At 34.8% G+C, this 21,143-nt stretch overlaps 1 protein-coding gene across 2 annotated transcripts in view; it reads left to right on the top strand.

Annotated features, from left to right (window-relative positions):
* Positions 1 to 21,143, top strand: part of ERCC6 (ERCC excision repair 6, chromatin remodeling factor) — a 44,802-nt gene that overhangs the window by 11,630 nt on the left and 12,029 nt on the right. For both annotated transcript variants that reach the window (XM_014875403.2, XM_014875402.2), the window contains 6 exons: positions 3,670 to 3,795; positions 7,553 to 7,711; positions 11,595 to 11,730; positions 18,295 to 18,465; positions 18,882 to 19,058; positions 20,408 to 20,524. In XM_014875403.2, coding sequence (XP_014730889.2) covers positions 3,670 to 3,795; positions 7,553 to 7,711; positions 11,595 to 11,730; positions 18,295 to 18,465; positions 18,882 to 19,058; positions 20,408 to 20,524 — 886 coding nt within the window. The remainder of the gene's footprint in view (positions 1 to 3,669; positions 3,796 to 7,552; positions 7,712 to 11,594; positions 11,731 to 18,294; positions 18,466 to 18,881; positions 19,059 to 20,407; positions 20,525 to 21,143) is intronic.

The following is a 21,143-nucleotide window of genomic DNA, read 5'->3' as shown; positions in this document are numbered from 1 at the left end:
CATATTATGGGAGATTGTATCTGTGTTTTCTTGTGTATTCTGTATAGCTTGTGGAGTACAGTTGTTTGACTTCTGTTGCTGTCAAGTGCACAGAGGCAAAGCTGGGAAAGCTGCTTCTTCTCTTGTCTCTCAAGTGATACCCAGGCAGTTGAGTAGCAGGAAGTTTTCACTGTCAGTATACAAAACAGTTGATTCATAAAGAAAAAAATCATGTTAAATTAAATTTGTTTTCATAGATCAGTTTTCATGTGCTAGCTTTCTTTGATGTATCTGAGTTACTGAATCTCTCCATGTTTCAAAGTTATAAATTAAAAAAGGATTAAATACCTTTCCTGAAAGATACTTTCTTAAAGCATTCTTACTGCTCTTTAAAGTGATAAAGCCAGGACACAAATGAAGATGTATTTTCTCTCACTCACTGAGTACACCTTTCATTCTAAACTCAAGTGTATAATTGTCTACATCAGTCTTAATTTACTTATGGAGGCTTGTGGTACTAACTGCATGTATTTCATCTGTTAGGACATACCAATTAAATCCACCCATATAGACCATAAAAAGTTAGATCAAAAAAGCAATACTGAGTGTGTCAATTTAGCAAATTAGAATAATCTGTAAGGGATTCTTAGCTGTATAAAATATAAAACATATTGTGCTTCACAAATGCAAGCTATATTAAATACTCAGCTTGGTTCCTGACTGCATTTAAAAAAAAAGGAAAAAGTCAAATTGTGCTCATTACTGTTTTGGGTACAGAATTTCTTTCTAGGGTATTGCAATAAGTGGAAAATGGGCTTCGTATCTGAATACATTCTTATATTAAGAAGAAATTTAATTGTATGATATATAGTTTTCATACTTCTCTTTCAGGGATAAAATTATATTTATGTCAGTGACAATGGACAATATAAGACAGATTTCTCAAAGGTCATGCTTCTGTTTTAAAGAGACTTTGGCAATGTAGTAAAGCCTGTATATTCTGATTGTTTAGGCATACTAATGATGTTTAACTGATGTGTGTAAGGAATATATTGACCAAATGGACAGTAAGTTACTGTGTTTTTAAGTCAAAGCTGATGACCACTATTTCTGTCTCCAAAGTCTGACTTCCAGGGAAAGGTACAAGACCAGATTAACCAACAGACTGAATAGTGTTTGTCCTCCCATGGCTTCAGCCATTTGGATATTTACATTTTTCTAAATAAAGTCATGAAGTTTCGGTGTAGAATATCTTAATGGTGTGTGTTACATTAAGTTCACAGCCTTTCAGAAACTGCATAGCTTCTTCAAACTTTGAAAGTTTCTTGTGATAACAAGTTGCTGCTATTTCTTTAAACTGCTAATTAATGGCTAGAAATCTCTAGATATTTGGAAGAGATGTAGTACTTAAATGAAGTAACAGAGCATATAAAAACGAAACATTTTTTAGGGAAATTAAGTACAGGGTTTATTAGTTCAAATTCTAGATGTATATATTTTTAGGAGAAATCCCAATATCGCTCACACTTCTTGAAGAACATGTAGTAGTTATATGGAGGTGAAGTGCCTAAATTCCTGGACAGCTTCGAGTTAACCTCGGAGTTCCCTCTTGGTTGCTTCTGGATCACTTTTCCCAATGCACACTAGAGGGCAACCTGCTCCTTCCCAGGGGAGGCTGCCGCTCCAGCGCTGGCTGCTGGTGATTCGGGTTGGAGTACAAAATAAATAGCAAACTCTTGTACAAATTGTTGCCCTGCTTGGGTTTAGTATGGATTGTTTACCTAGATGTCTCTTTGAGAGCTTTGTAATACGTAGTTGTTTTGATTTTAGTGTGGTAAGTAGGAGCTTCCTTCCTTGGTTTGAGTCCTGTCATAACCCAGTCAGATGAAACAATCAAGTTCTAGCATGTCTCAGTTCCAGTAGTGATGCAGTCTGAAGCAATGACTATCAGCATTTGTCGATTTGAATTCCTTTTCTGGAGCTCAGAAAAGTAAGGCACTGTGTGCCTGATAGCATAACATTGTAGTACTGAAGAAACTTAAATGCATTCTTATGCTGTGACTCTAGAATATATCTTATCTGCCTGCTAGACTCCAGACCATGAGTGTAATTTTGTAATTTAGTAGACTGCTAGTCTAAGATAGAGATTTCCATTCCTGTTAGGATAGCTTATAAAAGAGGAAAACACTGACACGTCATGTATTTTTAGTAAGTTCTTTTTTACTACCTAGCTGGATTTGTGATTACATGAAATGAAATAAGAAGAATTCGATACAAACATTAGCAAATCAGCAGTTTTAAACAGCAAACTGAAGACTCTGTTGGTTCGTGTAATTTTTTCCCTGTATATGCTGTTTTTTCTCTCAATCATTATTTTTGCTTCTAAAGACATCTTGACTTAAGAGATCAAAATATGCTTCCGTGAAACTGACTCTCTAAACCTGACCAGCATTGTGTTGTCTTAGGTTTTCAGTGCTTTCATTCTTGGCAGTGATTGTAGCTTGTGTGTATTTAGAGATAGTGGTGAATATTTTGAGTTAATAGAACAATACCAAATTTGTGACTAGTTCCTAAAGAAAGACTTGAAGTATTTTCTCAAAAGGTACTGCTGAAAAGCCCATCTAGAAACCTCACATAATTAACTTTCTTTCATGAGAAGGAGTGTATGATTGTGTTGCTTGTACGTGAAGTGTTAAACTTCTTCCCTGCTCTCTGGTTCCTAACACAAGTGGTTTTAAAGAAATTTGCAAAGATATGCAGAGATCATTAAGTAGAAATTTTCTTTTGCACTGCATTCAGAAAAATAGCGTATGGCTGTTTTTAATCCGTTGTGTAACTTGTGTGCCAGTTTTTGTAGGGATTTTGCCAGTTTATCCACCACATTCAGCATGCCTGCAGTAAATGGCACTTCCAGAAGAAAATTCCAGCAAAACCCAAATTATCAGTGAAGTGCTGTTGGTTGAGTAGTGCACAGCCAGCTAGAATACTCTTTGCTATTAGAGACAGATGGGTTTGGGTCACTGGAACACAAGTTCGTAATTTCGTTGGAACATTGAAGATCCTTTGGTACCTTTTTAGCAGTGGGGGAATGATGGGACAGGAAGGTAATTCTCTGAGCTGCCTGGAGTCCAAACAAGATAAGGCTGCAAACCACAAATCACACTGTAATTTCAAAACCTCATAAAAAATCATTCTCTTTATAATGACTGCTTTATAGATTTAGAGCATGTCACCCTGAAGACAGTGATGCTTCCAACTGAGTCTTCTGGATTAAGATTATACAATGCTTCACATTACTCTACAGGAAGGAAGTTAAATTCAAGTGTTTGGTTAAATTAATAAAATAGCTTTGGAACACCTAAATTTTATCAATATTTTGGTGAGGGGTAAGGGGAGGTAGATTTAGGAGTTTAAAGTTGCCAGGTTTTTGGTGTTCTTAACTGTTGATTCCATTATATTAGTATTTTTGTCTGTAGAAAATTGTAACTAGCTATAAAACATACCTTTAATAATTTACCTTAATATGTCAGATATTTCAAGCATTTACTTGCATAATTCTCTCCTCCAAAGGATTACTATTTTGAATCATGAAGTTTTGTTGGGTTTTTTGCCTGATTGAAATAGAGTGTCATTTTCATACAATATCTTTTCCATGCTATAATGGAATGTTGCCTCCTTGTGTCATTCCAGGAAGTGGCAAAAAGAACGTTTGAAGGACAAAGAACATCAAACAGCTGAGGAACTTTCTGAAGAAAGTGACGTTGAATTTGAAGAGGGTTTCAAAGTACCAGGATTTCTCTTCAAAAAGCTTTTTAAGTATGTATTGTGTATTTTATTTCAATATTATGCCACTGTATGCTGTTAATAATATTAGTAGTAATAGTCATGGTGAGTTCCAGATGCCTTTTGCTGTAACTTTTACTTCAGTGAATGATGTCTCAACTTTTGCTTCTGTTGTTTCAGTAGGATTCTTTCTTTAAAAAAGATTTCAGGATCAAACTTCGATGAAATTAACTTATTGTGAACACAAAATGCAATTATATGAAAATACAGGTGATAACTGGCTGATGTGGATATTGTCAATGTGTATTAGCTAAATTATGAATTGAGAAGCTCTCCTTGCCTATTTTTATAAATGCTTCCTTTTATTGATATATGCTTGCTCCTAACTGAGGTGTGGAGTGGTAGAATAACTTTACTTTGAAACCCAAGATGTGATAAAAGAAAACAAGAAGTATGGTGTTTCTCTGATTGAATGGAGTGAAATTTTCTGCCGGTAAAAATATGGAGAACTTTTTCTTTAAGTAATTACTGGAAGGCTTTTCACAGTAACTACTTTCGTATTATAAAATAAGCTTGAACATGTTGCCAGGTGAAATTTTAAAATATAGAGAGTGAATTCTAAATTTCTCTGGTATCTGGAAAACACTCAACAACTCATTGTTTAGTTGTTTAATGCTTAGTTGCAAATTTCAACATAACTGTTTTCTGTTTCAGGTTTTTAAAACATAGTGCCCAGTAGTATTTTCAAATTCATCTCAAAGAAAAAAAAAAAAGAAATTACAAGTTAGCCGCCGCTCAGTTAGCAGCTGACCAGTTAATTTTATCCATAATTTCTCCCTTGAATTTTATACATAATGGGCTTGCATTCAGTTTTGTTGGCAACATTTCTCACAGCAGGAAAAACATCTTCTCTTTCAAAAGCAAACTCTTGAAATCTTATTGTAGTAGAAAGCCCTGGTTTATAATGGGCGTGTGTGGTATCCCTTCCAAGAGAACCACTTAGTCTTGACCTCAAAGAAATTATTACTGTTGTCATGTAGTCCTCAGAAGGAAAGCACTAGCTCTGAAATGGGATTGAATTAATGACTTGGTTGCTGGGACCATGCAGAGCCAATATGTGGTCTCCAGTTGTTTATGTGAAGGTACTGCACAAGTATTCGTCTTGAGGACGGATGTGTGGTCTGAGGAACCCAAAGGGAAATGAAATAGAGCAGTCACTAAAAATTAATCTTGAAGATGCAAGCCTCACTAATGAAGGGTATCCCTGCAAGCATGAGTCAGTTGGCAAAACTTCTTAAGTGGTTAGAAAGATCAATTGAGTTGAATGATTTGTCTGACTTGTAACTTAAATGCTGAGATCTCCAATGTAGGAAAGCCCATAGTCAATAGGCATTAAATTGTAGAGTTCTGAGCAAGTTCACTACAAAACATGGGAGTGTATTGACCCAAAGACATGTATAGCATGTACTTTAAGTGGTCTTCTTTCATAGTGAAATTCCAAAAATGTTAGCTCATGCTGACTTAATAGGAGACTCAGATTTGTTCTTTGGTAAGCCTGTTAAAGTGGGGTTTATTTCTTCCATGCACACTTGCCTGCTTTGCTAAACATTGAGCAGGAATAACATCGATGCTGCTGTGGAGCAAAACTGAGCAGACCTGCAAACATCACCTTATTCTATCTGCACTAAGCCTGAGAGAATACTCTCTGTATGAAAAAGAAAACAGCCTTCATCACTTTGCTTCCAGTGTGTGATTTCCCTGATAAATCTGAAACACAATTTTGTCTCTTCAACAATGCAGCTGAACTGTGGTATCTGCTGTGGTGAATTTTGAAGGATGCATCAAAGCATGACTGCTCATGTGAAATACATTACAATAGAACTATTTTGGAAGGCCAGCAGCATTTTTATTTACTTCCAGAATATTTTTGAATTTAAAAACAAAACAAAACAAAAAAACAAAAAGAAAAAAACCACCATAAAAATTGGTGCAATAGAAGTGTAAGGTTGAAAGGAATTAACTGTCTTTCCATGTAACCACAAAAATGGAGGAAGGTGTGTTCCTTAAACTTTTGAATAGTTACAGTTATTGCATGTTTATATAATTATACAAAGAAAGCACATGCATCTTTCATGTTTTTATATAACCATGGAGCAGAATTTTTCACAAGCTTAACTATCTACTGTGAAACTTTCTCTCAGGAGAAGGAGGGAGAGGGAGAAATATGCTTAAAAATTAATCTAATTTTAAAACTCTGTATGTAATCCTAAAAAATAATACAAATTTATATTAGAAAGTTATTGAATGGTTGTCTTCTGAAGAGACAAGCTGAACATTTGTCTGGGGGAGCACCTTCTGACTGCAATTAGGGTTATCTTCAATTCTTTAATGTTTGTCAGAAGATGTTTTGTCTTCATAAAATGTAGTAATGATAGCATCTTAATCCAATTATAGTGAATTCTGTGAGCCATTTCATAGTTGTTTTATAGATTGCTGCATTTTAAGGTGAATTAATTTCTAATAAAAGGTTTTCTTAAGGGCTTCGTGGCATAATGCTTTTGAGACACCAGCAGATAGTGTGATGCCTGAACCATTAGATGTGTTCTTTGATCATCTTTTTTTAACTACTCAAGCCATTTGTTTGTCTCCATTTAGCATTCTCTAAATCCATACCAAACTCATCACAAATTGATTTTTAATAGTACTTTGTAGACACTAGTGTCATTAGCTGTCAGTAGTCCTAAATATTATTTGTTCAAGGATGGAAACAGGATTTTGAAATGCACACAAGAAATCACCTAAAACGAACAATCTCTATTTTTAAAAAAGTGTTTTGTTCTTTTCTGTGCTCTGCACTCCAGAAATGTGTACCATCAAGAAAATTATCAGTAACCTTTCTTCCTGTAAGTTACAATGCACCGAAGTGCTGAAACATTTGATTTTTTTTTTAATATGATTCAAAGATATGTTTTTTCGTGTATTTATTTTGTTTTCAATTTAACCCTCACACATGGTATGTTATTCCTACTGGGCTATTTCATGTAGTTATAAAAAGGTATGTCCTAAAGTGATTCTCAGCCCAGCATTTTATCTTCACTTTTTTAGCTTGCTGTCATAAATCCTGCTTTCTAGTCCACTTCTTTTAAGTGGAATGTATTTTACATTGTTGCTTGTACAATTTCCTGTGAAGGACTGGGAGTAGAAACTGCACTGATGTTCTCACGTAATGCTCTGCTGTATCCAATGCACTGCAATAATTTCTATTGCTTAGCCTTGTTCTTTTTCTTCATTGAAAGAGACTAAATGTTATTAAATAAATTTATGTTTTAAAAAAGAATGGTTTGGCAGATGTGATCAGTTTTTGCAGTGGAGTATGAAGTCTGTACCCCTTACAAGTCAACCTTTTCCTTCAGTTTAAGGAATATGTTCCAAATAATATTATTTACTAGACCCTTGCATGTTGTCTTTTCCAAAAAGATAATGCTTCATAAGAGTAACTTTCCAAGTTGCTTTTAACACTTAAAATATATATGAAATAAAATACCCTCTAATTACAATGACTGTCAGTTTAATTAGAAATGTTTTAGTGTTGCATAAAGAACAAAAGTCACATGTAATGTCTGAGTGCATCAAAAATGTATGACCTAGTAAATACAGCACTCATGTAAAACACACATCCAGCATGTTACAGTAACTGGTATGAGAACCTTGCCAAATGATTAATTCATGAGTACTTTCTGTTATGATCTGTATTATCAAACATTTGCCATCTTCTTTTTCCTTGTTTTAGGTACCAGCAGACAGGTGTTAGGTGGCTTTGGGAATTGCACTGCCAGCAGGCAGGAGGAATTCTGGGAGATGAGATGGGATTGGGCAAGACCATTCAGATAATTGCCTTCTTGGCAGGTCTGAGCTACAGCAATATGAGGACTCGTGGTTCAAATTACAGGCAAGTGCTTCTCTGCAGACTGTCAGTCTGTGGAGCTCAATTAATATTTCATCAGATGTATTACTGGTGGAGGAGGGTCCTGTGAATTATTAATGACATTTCAATTACAATATTCCTTTAATTCTTTTAGTGGGGGACATAAAAGGAAAAATTTTACGAGACAATGGAGCTGTAGGGCAGGAAAAATTAAACATGTAACACTTTTAATGAATTCCAGGCATTGATGCTTCATTTTGCAGATGAGCCACGCTAGATATTTTGGGTCAATACAGTGTCTAAGGTTACCTTCCACAAATGGATTGTTTACAAACTCAATTACATTAATATCAATAGTTTACACAATATGGAATTTTAAATTAGATGTAATACCTTTAGTTCCATTTATTAAATTTTACATTAAAATATTTGTTCTGGCAAGCCACCAGGTAAATGTTTTACAGGAAGTAGCAAGCTGATTTGCAGTGAAAGTTAGAGTTTCTGATGGGCAGGGAATTATCTGTGCCAAAAATTAGTAGTAAGAGTAAAACCAGTAATATTCAGAAGAATTTCCATCTGCTTTTGGTTTTTTGTTGTTGCTGCTTTTCAAAACATGTGCTAGTGTGACTGGCCGTTTCTTATAAGATTTTATGGTTTTTTGTTACTGAACAATGCTTTAAAATTTCCTCTTCATAGGTGGAATTACTGGCAAGATACTTGTTTGTGTCCTCAGATTTGCAAATGCACACATGTATAGTACTTAATTGTTTTACTTCTGTTGGCCTGTTCACCTGAAGTAAACATGAAATTTAGCAACTATCATAGTACTGTACTAAACAAAAATAATTACCTTTATATAGAGGTATGTTTAAATTATCTTCAGCTTGTACATGAATTGTAAAATAATGTTTTAAAGAGAAAATATTCCTGTTTTCTCTCTGGTTGCTTCCTACTATAGGCTTAATATAAAAGAAGCCCCATAGCTCCTTCACTCAGGCCAGTTGATTTACTTTATTATGGCTGCCTGGTTAAGAATGCTAATGTACAAATTATTTTCCTCACCCCACTTGGGAGACTGAGTTGATGGAAATCCTTCAGGGGCATACATCTCTTGACATGTTGAATAGTGCAAAACTACAGTAAGACTTTGAAAAGGCCAAAATTGATTTGCCCACCTAAGTTGCAGTTTTCTTTCTGCATGTAAGATACCGTGTTGAGTTTCATATTTTGGCTGGTGCATGTCATTGAGTCCATCCTGATAGTAATTCCATGGGAGGAAGCAGGGTTTGATATATTGGTGAAGCTTGCTCTGATTTTGCTTGTGTGCTGTAAGGCAGTCAGTCAAAACAACTTCATCTTCCATAGTCAAGTATTTTCCTCCTCTGGGCTGAGAAGGCAGTAATGCTGGTAACCAGCAGGAAAAGTGTAGTCTGGTATGCAGGAGACTTCCTGGGCAGCTTCACTGCAAAGCCAGCACTGAGAGGGGACAAAGTTGTGTTGTCAGCACTGTAAGAGTATTCCAGCCTAGCTTGGGTCTCCTTTCCTTGGTGTGCAACAAAAACCTTTCACTACGCACTTGCCTTCATTTATTTGAGACATCAGATGAGAAACCGACAGAAAGTTTATACACTGGTTATTTACTGTGCTCTTCAGGATACTGAGACATAAACATACACAGCTCAATCTCTTCTCTCAGTGGCAGAGATTAATTTCCATGGTGCTTATGTAAATAAAAATCCATTGCCCCAGAAAAGATGTGTTGCTCTTGCTGCCCTGTTCTTTATTTTCACTAGGGCTTAGTAATTGTTTCAGCTTGAAAACATGATTTGCCAATCCTTGGCAACATTTGATTATAATGAAACATGTTTTCCTGTGCTAATTTTTTGAGTGTTAAAGATTATAAATATAGCATGAATACAGTTTCCTTTTTCTTGGGAGTAAGTTGCAAGAACAGGAACTTATGTGCAATTATAATTGCATCCAATTAAATAACAACAACTAAAGGATACTTTTGGATTTGAGCTTTATAAACCAGAAGCAACAGAAGAAGAAAGAGATTTGGATATATTGACCATATATGTTATTGGCCATAAGCAATTAATGCAATGCACCTATGAAAAAGGGACAGAGTACAATATGACAATATATTTGTAGTAGGAACAAGGCAGTATTATTACTTTGGTACAAGGCACTAGTAAGACTTTGGTTTTGAATGTTTTAAGTGTCACCTTTGTTCCATGAAAGCAATATAAATTGGATGGGTGGCAGAGCAAATCTTGCAGTGTTGCAGTGATTAGGAGAATGAAGGATGCCTCCTAAGTGTAGCAAGCAGAAGTATATGATTTGTTTAGTTTTGTGAAACAGCTCAGACTGGAAGAAGCTAGATGGCTCTTTTATATAAATAAATAAAAGCTCTCAAGAGAATAATAAAATGTTGGCTAGTGGAAAGTGGTTAGAGTCAGACTAGACACAGAAGAGTTTTCACACAGCCAAGTAGAGGGGGAGTGGAGTTTTTGAAAATTGATCGAAGGAGGTGTGAACTCTTTGTGTAAGTTGACGGGGGGAAAAAAAATCTTATGTGTGAGCTTGTGTAATACAGACTAGGGGAATAAACAGATGTATTTTGTTGCTATCCCTGAAGAGTGAGAAACTAGTAGTATGTTCTAGGAAAGTTGGCTTTTTTGCTGTAGGTATTTTTAAATGCAGTTTAAAAGTGATTATTTGGATTCATAGCATAGTTGAAGCTGTTTTTCATGTCTCCAAATTCTTACTTCACTTTGGATTGCCTGGAGTTTTTTAGTTAGACCATATAAGGTTGTGCTATAGTATTTTTTCATACTAAGCAACATCCAGATAGTTTTTCTGCATATCTATAAACTTCTAGTAAAGAATATTATTTCTTCATGTCAGCAGCTTCTGAAGACATTAAGGGGTTTGTTTATTTTTAAAGTAGGGTGTTGCTGGTGTCTGAGAAATCCCCTATTGCTATCAGTGTGTGATCTTGAATGTATACTTCGATCTTTTGCATTGTTTATGTGTTATCACATGGATAGTACATAGACACAGATCAGTGTATGATAACTGAAGTTATTGCCTTTGTTTGCAAAGTCATTCTGTTCCGTTTTTTAAGAGCAAATATATTTGAAAAATAACTGCTAGTAACCACTAAATATATTTCTTAGAGGATTGCTGTTATTTATTTGTGGCAGAAGTATATTTTATTCGGCTGGTGTGCAAGGGATTTTTCCCTTCTTAACCTTAGGAGCAGCTCTGAACTTTATATACAGAAAGACTTTGTTTCAGACCTCTTTAGTAATTATCAGAAACAGTAATATAATTACCAATAAGAAACTTATGAGACAGTTTGAGCCAAGCTCAAATCTCAACTTTCATGAATGATAGTCTGCCACTTTAGAGTCCTTGTCTTTTCAATAAACTGTGGTGATGACAGTACAGTATATTACCAAAACAAAGCAGAACACCTGTGTGTAAGTCCATTTGTGAGACTCTAGCTACACATTCTGTATAATAGAAGTAAGAAAATAATTGCTTGTTAATGATTTCTTTTCGCTTATAGAAACAGCAGTCACTAAAACCTGATTTGTAATATCACAGGAGGAAGTTCCCTTATGCCTTATTGTTTGGAGCTTTTCTATTCCTGTTTAGCTTGATAGATGCATCCATTTAACTGTTCAGTGAGTAGATTCTTTTAGCAGTATACCCTCTTCATCTTCCTTTAGAAAACAGACTTCCAGGAAAACAAATTGCCAATTAATTTCCATAGCTCTCATATTCCACTTAAACCATAAAGTTTGTCATTTTAATATGTGTATATTTTAATGAGCCACTTAATACAGATTATTTAATTCACATTAAGGTTTTTTTTTCCTTGAAAACTCTATTTTAGGTACCAGGGATTGGGTCCAACAGTGATTGTTTGTCCAGCTACTGTGTTGCATCAGTGGGTAAAAGAATTCCACACTTGGTGGCCTCCATTTAGAGTTGCTGTGCTCCATGAAACTGGTTCTTATACAAAGAGTAAGGTAATGATTGACATCCATTTTGTAATTCCTGAGGCTTTTTTTTTTTCCCACTAGCAAAAAAAATCCTCTGTTACATAACTCTTCTGTGTAGGAAAGAGCTTGTGCCCTTTCTCTGAATGTATTGAAAGGACAAAAAGTTCATTATCTTGTGTAGATTTGATAGTAAACTGGACTAAAAGGGGGATGACATGGAATACATATATATTATGATAGAGACTTGCCTGAACAAATGTAACATAATAAACATAGTAAATAGTAACATAGTAAATAGTAACATAAATGCTTCAGTTTTCCTTGTGCTGTGGTCCATGCTAGAAGTTTATGACTAGAGAGGTGAATGCTTGTAGCACCTGTGAATTCTCTCCTTGTACTTCTTTACATCTTTACATCATTGATCTGATACTTAATATGTTTTGCATGCATGGGCAATTTCTCTTCAGTTGGTTGCTGTCAGTTGGTATCACTTAGTCTCATTTTCTTAATGACAGTTACTTTGTTAGTTTTCATTGTTTCAAGAAGTGCCCTCTCTGTCTTTCAGTTTTCTTTGTCAGTCCCTTCATGTGCATGTTCTTAGTCTCTTTCTTACATTTGAAGGCCTGACTTGTCTGAAGTGTCTAACTTTGGTGCCTTGCAGGAGCAAAACAAGGAATACTTAGATTTTTATTTTCCCCAGCCTTATATTTCAGATGTTTAAATGGATTTTCAGGATTCAGCAAAGCATTTTTAAATTTCTCTTTAAATATTTATTGAATTTCTTGTAATAACATTAAGATTACATGGTGCTTAATTGCACTTGATTAAACATATTCTGAAGTAATTGATGCAGTTACAGTACATGGCAAAAAAGGAGTAGCACAGTCTAATGTGCTAATAGCTTCCTGTTGTTCAATTAACTTGGTGTGTTTTCAAGCCCTAAAAGTCTGTTGACCTCAATAACATGGTCGCATGTCTTCCTAAATTAAATCATGGGTGCTTATTTTGGGCTGTTTCTTAATTAATGGACTTGACAATCGGACTCATTTTTTTCCATCTGTGGGAATAGAAAGGTTTTCAAGATTTCACCTTCCCATTGTTGTCCTTCAAATGCATATTCAACAACTTAAAATTAAAGATAAGCACTTCCAAGCAGATTTAGAGAACTGAACCTAATGCCTCATCTAAGAGCTGCAACAGTTCTTTAAACAAGTGACACTGCTGATAAGGTCCTAACCTCATGCACTTTTTTTTCCTAGATGCCTCTTAATCAGTGAAGAGCAAGCTAAAGTAAGAGAAAAAACCCAACTTTCCTGTTCTACTTCCCATTATACGTGCAATAATAGTTTGCTACTGATAAATTATCATAAGTAACGCTTGTACACTGAAAATACATCACATAAAATACAGGACCAGTGATTTACTCCTGCCTAGGATTTCTTTTCAATATGCATTTTTTCTATGAATACTTTAGTTCTGATCTTAGAACAATTCTATCTGCTGATGATCTATGGCATTACAGAAGATCACTCAACTTTGTAATACTCATCCAGGGACCATTCTGCCCTTTAGCTCTGGCATAAGACATGAAAGAATATGTAAGTTAAATAAATAAATATAAAAATAGTGGTTTGACTGCATAAGTTCTTTGAGATTAATTTTACTTACCCAAAAGCCAACTCCCTGTTCACCTGTAGTCTCAGCATGGCACAGGCCTATTTGGAATTAATTGACAATTCCAGGATTCACTTGTTCTATTCGTGTATCACAGTTTATCACTAAGTAAATGAGAAGGGTTTTGTGCTGGACAGTTCCAGGAGAGGGTTGGGGAGCTGAACTTTATCAGCTTTGGAGTGAGAAAGGTTATTTCAGCCTCTGAAGAGGCTACAGTTTTCTTTACCAGTGGAGGAACATTATTGTCCTCCAGACTAACTGGACATTAAACAGTGAAGATCTTAATAGATTTTGAGGACTACCTTATCCTGTAGTGTTTGGCCAGCAGGTTGTGGTAAAACCCAATATTGCAGCTTGTTCTCTGTAGGTCTGTGAAAGAGGGGTACATGATATCTAAGGAGCAAAGTTTAATTGTAAAACTATTGGATGAGAATTTTGGAGAAAAAGGGTTAAGCAATGACGGGTGTCCCATAAGGCAAGACAGTATTACATAGCAGAAACAGACAACAGCTGAAGTTTCATTTGATAAAATTTAAGTTGATGTTTTAGGTGAGATGGATGTATGTAATTTTTACCATAACATTGTCAAGAATCCTGAAATCTTAGCAAATACTAAATCTTTCAGCACTGGTGAAATCCTGTGCTTTTATGAATAGGCATTTTCTGGTGTACCTTCTAGGATACACGAGCATTGATTCAAGTGCCTGTCTCCCAGTGCTTCAGAGTTGCCCACAGAAGTATTTCACTTGACAGTGAAGAGTAGGGAAGACATCTGTTCTGATTGTTTCATTATAAATTGATTCTAGGCAATACTTCCCACATCTGTTCAGTTAGTGACACTTCTTTAGTGTTACAAATGGACTCTGAGCAATGTGGTAAGTGAAAGACTCTCTGATTTTTACCTTTTTACCAGTCTGTTTTGGTTTTCTTTGCAAGTAGTTATAGGATTTTCACAACAGTGTGAAATGACAGCCTGAATTGTGAGCACCAGTTTGGCTGCAAATCTTGTCAGCCTGTTTCAGCTAAGTCATTGAGACATCCTCACTGTTATCATATTTGTGTAGTTTTTAACATATGCTAAAGCTTCAAAAAAAGAGACTACGTTATTCCTTTTCTAAAATAACAATGGTAGAAAATTTGACAGTAAAGGAGGGAAGTGTAAATTTCTTGGACTATAACTAAAGGCCTTCAGCTATCTCTAAGTGAAGGCAGATTGGTATTTTAGATAATGAAAGGAAGACACGGTAGCAAATTGGAGGGATTTCCAAGACCTTTGAGCTTGTTTAAGGCATTCAGATGAAATGTAAAACTTGCTCTTTTTTTAAATTTTTATTTGTGATTACGGAAGATTATTTAGCTCTTCTATGGTGATAAATGTGCTTAAGTTGGAGCAGTAGGGGGAACCAGATGTAAGTTATAGTCTTCCCCTGTGAAGTCATTTCAGTTTGAACAAGGTACAGCATTTGTGGCTAAATGTCCTGTGGTGGTACTGTCCTATGCTATTATGCTCCTACTATGGTTTACACTCAAATCTGATCTGTAAACATTGAGTGCTCTGAGACTTCTAAGCATGAGAGGAAGAAAAAGAAGTAAATCTAATGTAGTGTATCACAAGTGCTTTTTATTTATGGCATAGAACAGAAGGTAAGGAGAAGAAACTTTAATATGTTGGAAAAAAGCCTTCTGTGTAAAGAGATTATCCTGTTGTTTTAAAGCTTCTGTTGGCACATGAGCACTTGTAAATCAGAATGTAAGAGGCAACATAAACTTTGGTTATCTTGTTTAACATATCGTGTATGGAAGGAATCTGTATTTTTTAAGTTCAAGGCTGAACTTTTAATTTCTTAATCTTTAGAACAGGTATCACTGAGGTTAACAATTCCTTCTGATGTGTCACATACCATTTGTAAATCTGTGACTTTGCATTCCCTTGTTCTGGTCAAAGGCAGGATACACAGTGCAGCCCTAGAAAGTAATTGTCAAGTTCATGATGCTTACAGCTATGAAACCATCTATTTGAAGATGACTTTACACGTGGAAGATTTTAGACCTTCTAGCCTCACAGTAGAGTACATAATCTACATGTAAAGAAAATAAATTTCAGAGTTACAGTTACTGGCATGATTGCATATGGAACCTGTATTTTAGCCAAAAGCTCTATTTCTGAGTTAAGGACCAAACTCACATGAAATTAGTATCGTGCTCTAAGAAGTTGCATTCTTGTTAAATATGTAATAAGTGCTTTAGCTCTTTTTATTGCAACTTTTACATTATTAAACATTATAATGTGTTCTTTTGAAGCCTCTTCATGGTGCCATTTAGGTTTTTTTGTTGGGGCAGGGAAATAATAAAGAGGTTTTATATGTTGAATTTATGGATCCCCAGGCCTAATGGTTGGTTATGAGATGGTGATAAGCCTCCTGAAGAATGCACTTTTGATTCACAGATGATATATATTTGGATTAGTGACTAGATACTATGTCAGACTTCACCCTTGCCTCAAAGGTTTAGTGAATTTTGTAGTTATCACTAGTCTATTTCTTTAAGTTCAGTCTTAACATGCACATTTATGTCTAAGAAAATTACCATTTTAAATATAAAATACATTAGACTTCAGATTTCAGGTCCTCTTAAATATTTTTAAAAGACTATTTAAAAAGAAATATTATCTTGTTTTTGTACCTTCAGAAACAAACTTGTAGGTGCACTGAGGTACCAACAGGAAAAAGAACCATTTTTTTAGAGATATGTCCTTAGAATAAATCATAAACCTTTTATCCTTAAGAAATTATGCTTGCCAAAATTCATACAGGCTTTGTACATCTCATGTGCTCCAGTGAAGACAAGGCAACACCATCAACTTATCAACTAAGGGTGGGAGAAAATACTGTCCCTGAATTGTAAAGGCCTGAAGTACTGTGGTGAACAAAAATGCATGTTCATAATTACTCAATCTTCTCACATGTTCCTCTATTCATTAGGGTCAGATAAAGGCCAAGGTGCAGAATTTCAAAATTAGGTAACTGCTGTGTAATCTGGCATTAGTAAGATTGGTCTCTCTCAAGCACACTTTTTAAAAAAAGTGTAACTGTGCATGTCCTGAAATATTTCATTTAAGTGTATTTCCAGAGAAAAACTAAAATTTAGACATGCTTTAATCTAACAAAGGAAGAACTATGGACTAAAGAATAGATTGTAAAATAGCTTAAATTATAAAATACCACACCCTCAAGAGTTTGTATCCAATATTAGATCTATTACCATTTTTTAAAATATTCAGAATTTTTCCAAGAACTGCACCTAAAGTGAAGGCAACCTTGAAAAAGTACCTAATGCAGTAAAATGAGACTTAGTAAGTGTAGTGTGAGTTGATAAAATTGTGTTGTTCTATTTCTTCATTGTCAGCACAAATCCTTGTTTATTAAAAATTTAGCTTGAAGGAAACTTTAATTAATTACAGGTTCAGTAAATCCTGACTAGAATTCTGCCTTGGTGTGTTTACAATGAATGGCCTTCATGTGCCTGTGTTTCACTTCTGTTCTCTCTGCTACCTGACAGCGTGATTTATGGCTGTTGTTTTCTACCAGTCCACTGTTTGCCCTCTAGGAGGGATTGGTCTCTTGAGCCTCCATAATAACAGCAGCACTTTCACAAAACATCTTTTAATGACAAGAGTGTAGCATTCTGTAAGTCAGGCTAATTGCAGACATACCCTATTAATTGCAAAAATTAGGAGAGGTTACATATTTTACAAGCTTTTAATTTTAAATCACCCGAGATGATTTGTCTTAAGTGTTTGGGTAGAGATGTCTACAATATTCTATGACAGACCATTGCTAGACTCGAGAAGTTGCAGACTGTGGATAATGTACCAGGTAGAATTAACTTTGGATGTCCACACCTGCAGAGAAATCCTGCTCTGTCTGTAATACAAATTATTCTCAAGATTACATATTCTCTTGAGACTTCGTGATACCAACATTTAAATAATGTGTTGTGGTTTTATCAGGAGATGATAATCAGAAAGCAGATATTCTTGAACAGTTAAAAGAGCTTTTTAAATCTTGAGATGTGTATAAGTAATTTTACAGTAAAAGATCATGATTATTGACAGCATCGGAGTTTTTGACATGGGGTTTTCCATTTAATTTTTTTAGTTGGTTTTTAATTAAAGGCAAATCTAGTAATAAAGGGTTTGTCTTTTCTTTAGCAGATTTGGTGGAGATTGTACTTTCTGTTTTTCCATTATCATCATCTGCTGTTTAAGTCTTCTAGATTTATACATGGAGGATAAATGTAATAAAGATGAGTCCTGGATACTGTCAAAAGTGATATAGACTATTCCTGCCCTACATAACTTGCAGCTATAAAGGCTAGTAAAAACTTGGGGGAAGGTTAAAGCTTACAAGAGAAGCACAAAATTTGAAGACTGATAGCAAATCTATTAATCCTATAACAAGAAAGATTAGACAGAATTTAGCGTTAAACAAATAGATTTTTGTATTTGTTTTTCACTATTTCACTTGTTTAATTTTCCTCTAACATTCAGGATCTTACTTGCAGTACACAAAGCTGGGTCTGTGAAGTCAATACAGAAGAACTTGAAGAAACCCATCACCTTAATCAAATCCGATGTTTGTTTTTTCAGACATTGACTTTAAAAAATTGAAAATACACTCTCTTCTTCTGACCAGGCTTTTGGTAAATTCTGATTTGCAATAACACAGTATTCAAGTCTTTTAATTCTTTGACAGATGAACCTAGAATCATATAATCAAAATCTTGCATATACTTTCTTTGCAAAGTAAATTACGGATATGCTTTTGTCATACTTTTTATATGTACCTTGGACACCAAATCTATGTGTGTAGGTCTGAGGATTCTGTCTCACAGACAACGTGCACCTTTTGTTTTTAGGTGAAACTAATTCATGAAATTGCTTCATGCCATGGAATTTTAATTACATCTTACTCGTACATTCGACTGATGCAGGACAACATCCACACCTATGATTGGCATTATGTCATTCTGGATGAGGGTCACAAAATCCGAAATCCAAATGCTGCAGTCACACTTGCATGCAAGCAGGTACTTTAAGTGCTCTGGAGGGAGGTTCCAATATATAATAACCTATCATAAAAATATATGTTTGATCATTAATAAAGAATAAAAGCATAAATCACAATGGTCTGTATTTGACTATTTAACTTACTTAACATTTTTAATGGCATGGGTAAATTTGTGCAAGTACAGCAGAGGAAAAAAATAAAAATGTTAAATTGAAAAGTAATTTACCAGTAGTGATAAATGTCAGATTGCTGGTGTGAATTTTCTGCCAACAGTTTATAAACAGTGTATTGGGGAAATCTGTTTTTTTCATGAGTGTGAGGCCACATATTTTTACATGAGAATTTATTGATGGTGAAGCTGAATATCCTCTGTGGCAGGATACACCAGGAACCATGAAAATAACTTTCTTTTGGTTTTGTGGTTTTTATTAATAGTTCCGCACACCCCATCGAATCATCTTGTCTGGCTCCCCTATGCAAAATAACCTAAAGGAGCTCTGGTCCCTCTTTGACTTTATATTCCCAGGAAAATTGGGAACACTGCCTGTGTTCATGGAGCAGTTTTCTGTCCCGATAACCATGGGAGGATATTGCAATGCCTCTCCTGTCCAGGTAAATGCATCCAAAATATCATTTTGCTTGAAGGAAACTGTTCCAACTGTTACTGTTGTTTCTAGTGTAATTTCTAAATGTACTGAATGCTTTCTGTTCTAGACACTAACCAAAAAAATAGTTGTGTGTGTATTAGTGCTGGTTGTGTAAAAAAATTATTCAACTAGGATGTTCCCTTTATACAGGAGTGCAGCTTATATACAAGGTTTTCCAGTCAAAAGCCCTAAAGTTTAAGTCATTAGAAGTATTCTTTGATATGGAGATAAACAAACTAGAGTGGGAGGTGACTGATCCCACATCTTTATGTATTTAAATAGAACTTTCCTGTTTGCTATCAAGCCTTGGCAAATTGTGCAGTCAGAGGAATCCTTAAATCCAATCTAAAAACAGTCTTTATTTTAAAAAGCTAAATTAGGTGTTGGAAGTCAGGAAGTAAATAAACTAATTTTGAAAGAAAAAAATTACTTGGGAAATTATTTTGAATAAGTGTCCATTAATCTTTGTAGTTCTGGCTTTAAGTGTTGATGACAGCTTAAATATTTTTTTTAACTAGATAGTAAATAAGTTGTCGTCTTCATAATCTGCAGACTGTTTCATATAAATACTATTAAACTTGTATCCTTTTAACTACTGTTTGCAATGTTTTGCTTGCATGCATTGCTGAAGTTTTCTTTAAGTTTTCTTGAAGTTTTGAAGTTTTAGTACTACTCTTGTATAAATATTAGTAATTTACTACATTGGCATTTCAATTGTTTTTACACATCAGTAATTTATTATATTGTTTGCTTTACTTTAAGACAAACTGAGGTATTTTTAGCCATTATTACAGTTAATACCTATCTCACACATCCCTTACATAGAACCATATGTTCCATTTAGGGCCAGAGTGACCTTTAGTTTCTGTGATTGTGGGGATTTTCTTGTACTGATTTTTTTTTTTAAAGCCTCACGTGAGCACTAATCTTCACTTATTGTCTGGTAACCACCATTGCTGCAGGCTTCTTTTTTGATCTTTGGTATATGTATTAGCACTTTTTCATGAGGATCTTGGTTTTGTTCAGATTTATACCCACTTCTTTCTTTGGTTTCTAAATTAAATATCTTACTTTTGGTCTCTTTTAAAGAGAAATCTGGGGTATCTGAGGAAGCCTTACTTGTTCAGTTTTATTGTTGCTAACATGAATTTTATTGCAATTCATGTTGTGTTGAACATGTAACTATAGATCCATGTAAAATAATCCATATAATTTTATTAGGATTTTCCTATTGCTAATTATGTAATATTGCTAGTTGTTAAAACTACTATCAAGAATCAAAATACAACTTGTGCCTTTTCTTCCGTTTTTCAGGTAAAAACTGCTTACAAATGTGCCTGCGTGTTACGGGACACCATAAACCCCTACTTGCTGCGAAGAATGAAGGCTGATGTGAAAATGAGCCTTTCGCTTCCAGATAAAAATGAACAGGTTTGCTTATTTTCACTATTAGATCTGAGTCCTCTCCCTCCTCAAAACTCAGTCTTTCATGAAAATTTGGAAGTAATTTGTGCTAGTAGCAGATAAAATGCTGGTTTAACTAAAGATAAGTTGCAGAGCTTTCAAGATTCATATTCTTTTACCATTTTACTGAGTATTAAATTACTGCTGTCTTGGCAGGGTCTGTATGAGCTCACTTATCTAAAAAGTAAAGGACAGATGAAGTGTAGTCAGGGCTACTTAATACTGTCCCCTTAGGTCTCAAGTGCATTGAAATGAGTTGTCTGTCTGTTTCCTTTTGTACAGCAGGAAACAATTTAGCTTTGTTTCCTGTCACAGAAAGATTAATTTAGCCAATGAATTAATAAAGCAAATAATAGAGAAATACTTTCTGGCAGTTGTTAATATTGCAAGCTAGCTGGCCTATACCTTATAATAAATTTTCAGAATATTAGCTTTGAGATGTGAAACTTGTTTGCTTTACTGCAAGGTGTTATGTTTCTTTAGGAAACATTTTCATTCAAAGTAGAGGAGGTTGAAAGTATTAGTGAACTGAAATTCTTACAGATACCCACTTGTAGTAATTATTAGCTTCTTCTTCAGGTTTCAG

The sequence above is a fragment of the Sturnus vulgaris genome, chromosome 8, assembly GCF_052056855.1.
Source record: "Sturnus vulgaris isolate bStuVul1 chromosome 8, bStuVul1.hap1, whole genome shotgun sequence".
Lineage (NCBI taxonomy): Eukaryota > Metazoa > Chordata > Aves > Passeriformes > Sturnidae > Sturnus > Sturnus vulgaris.
This window is presented reverse-complemented; position numbering and strand designations above follow the sequence as displayed.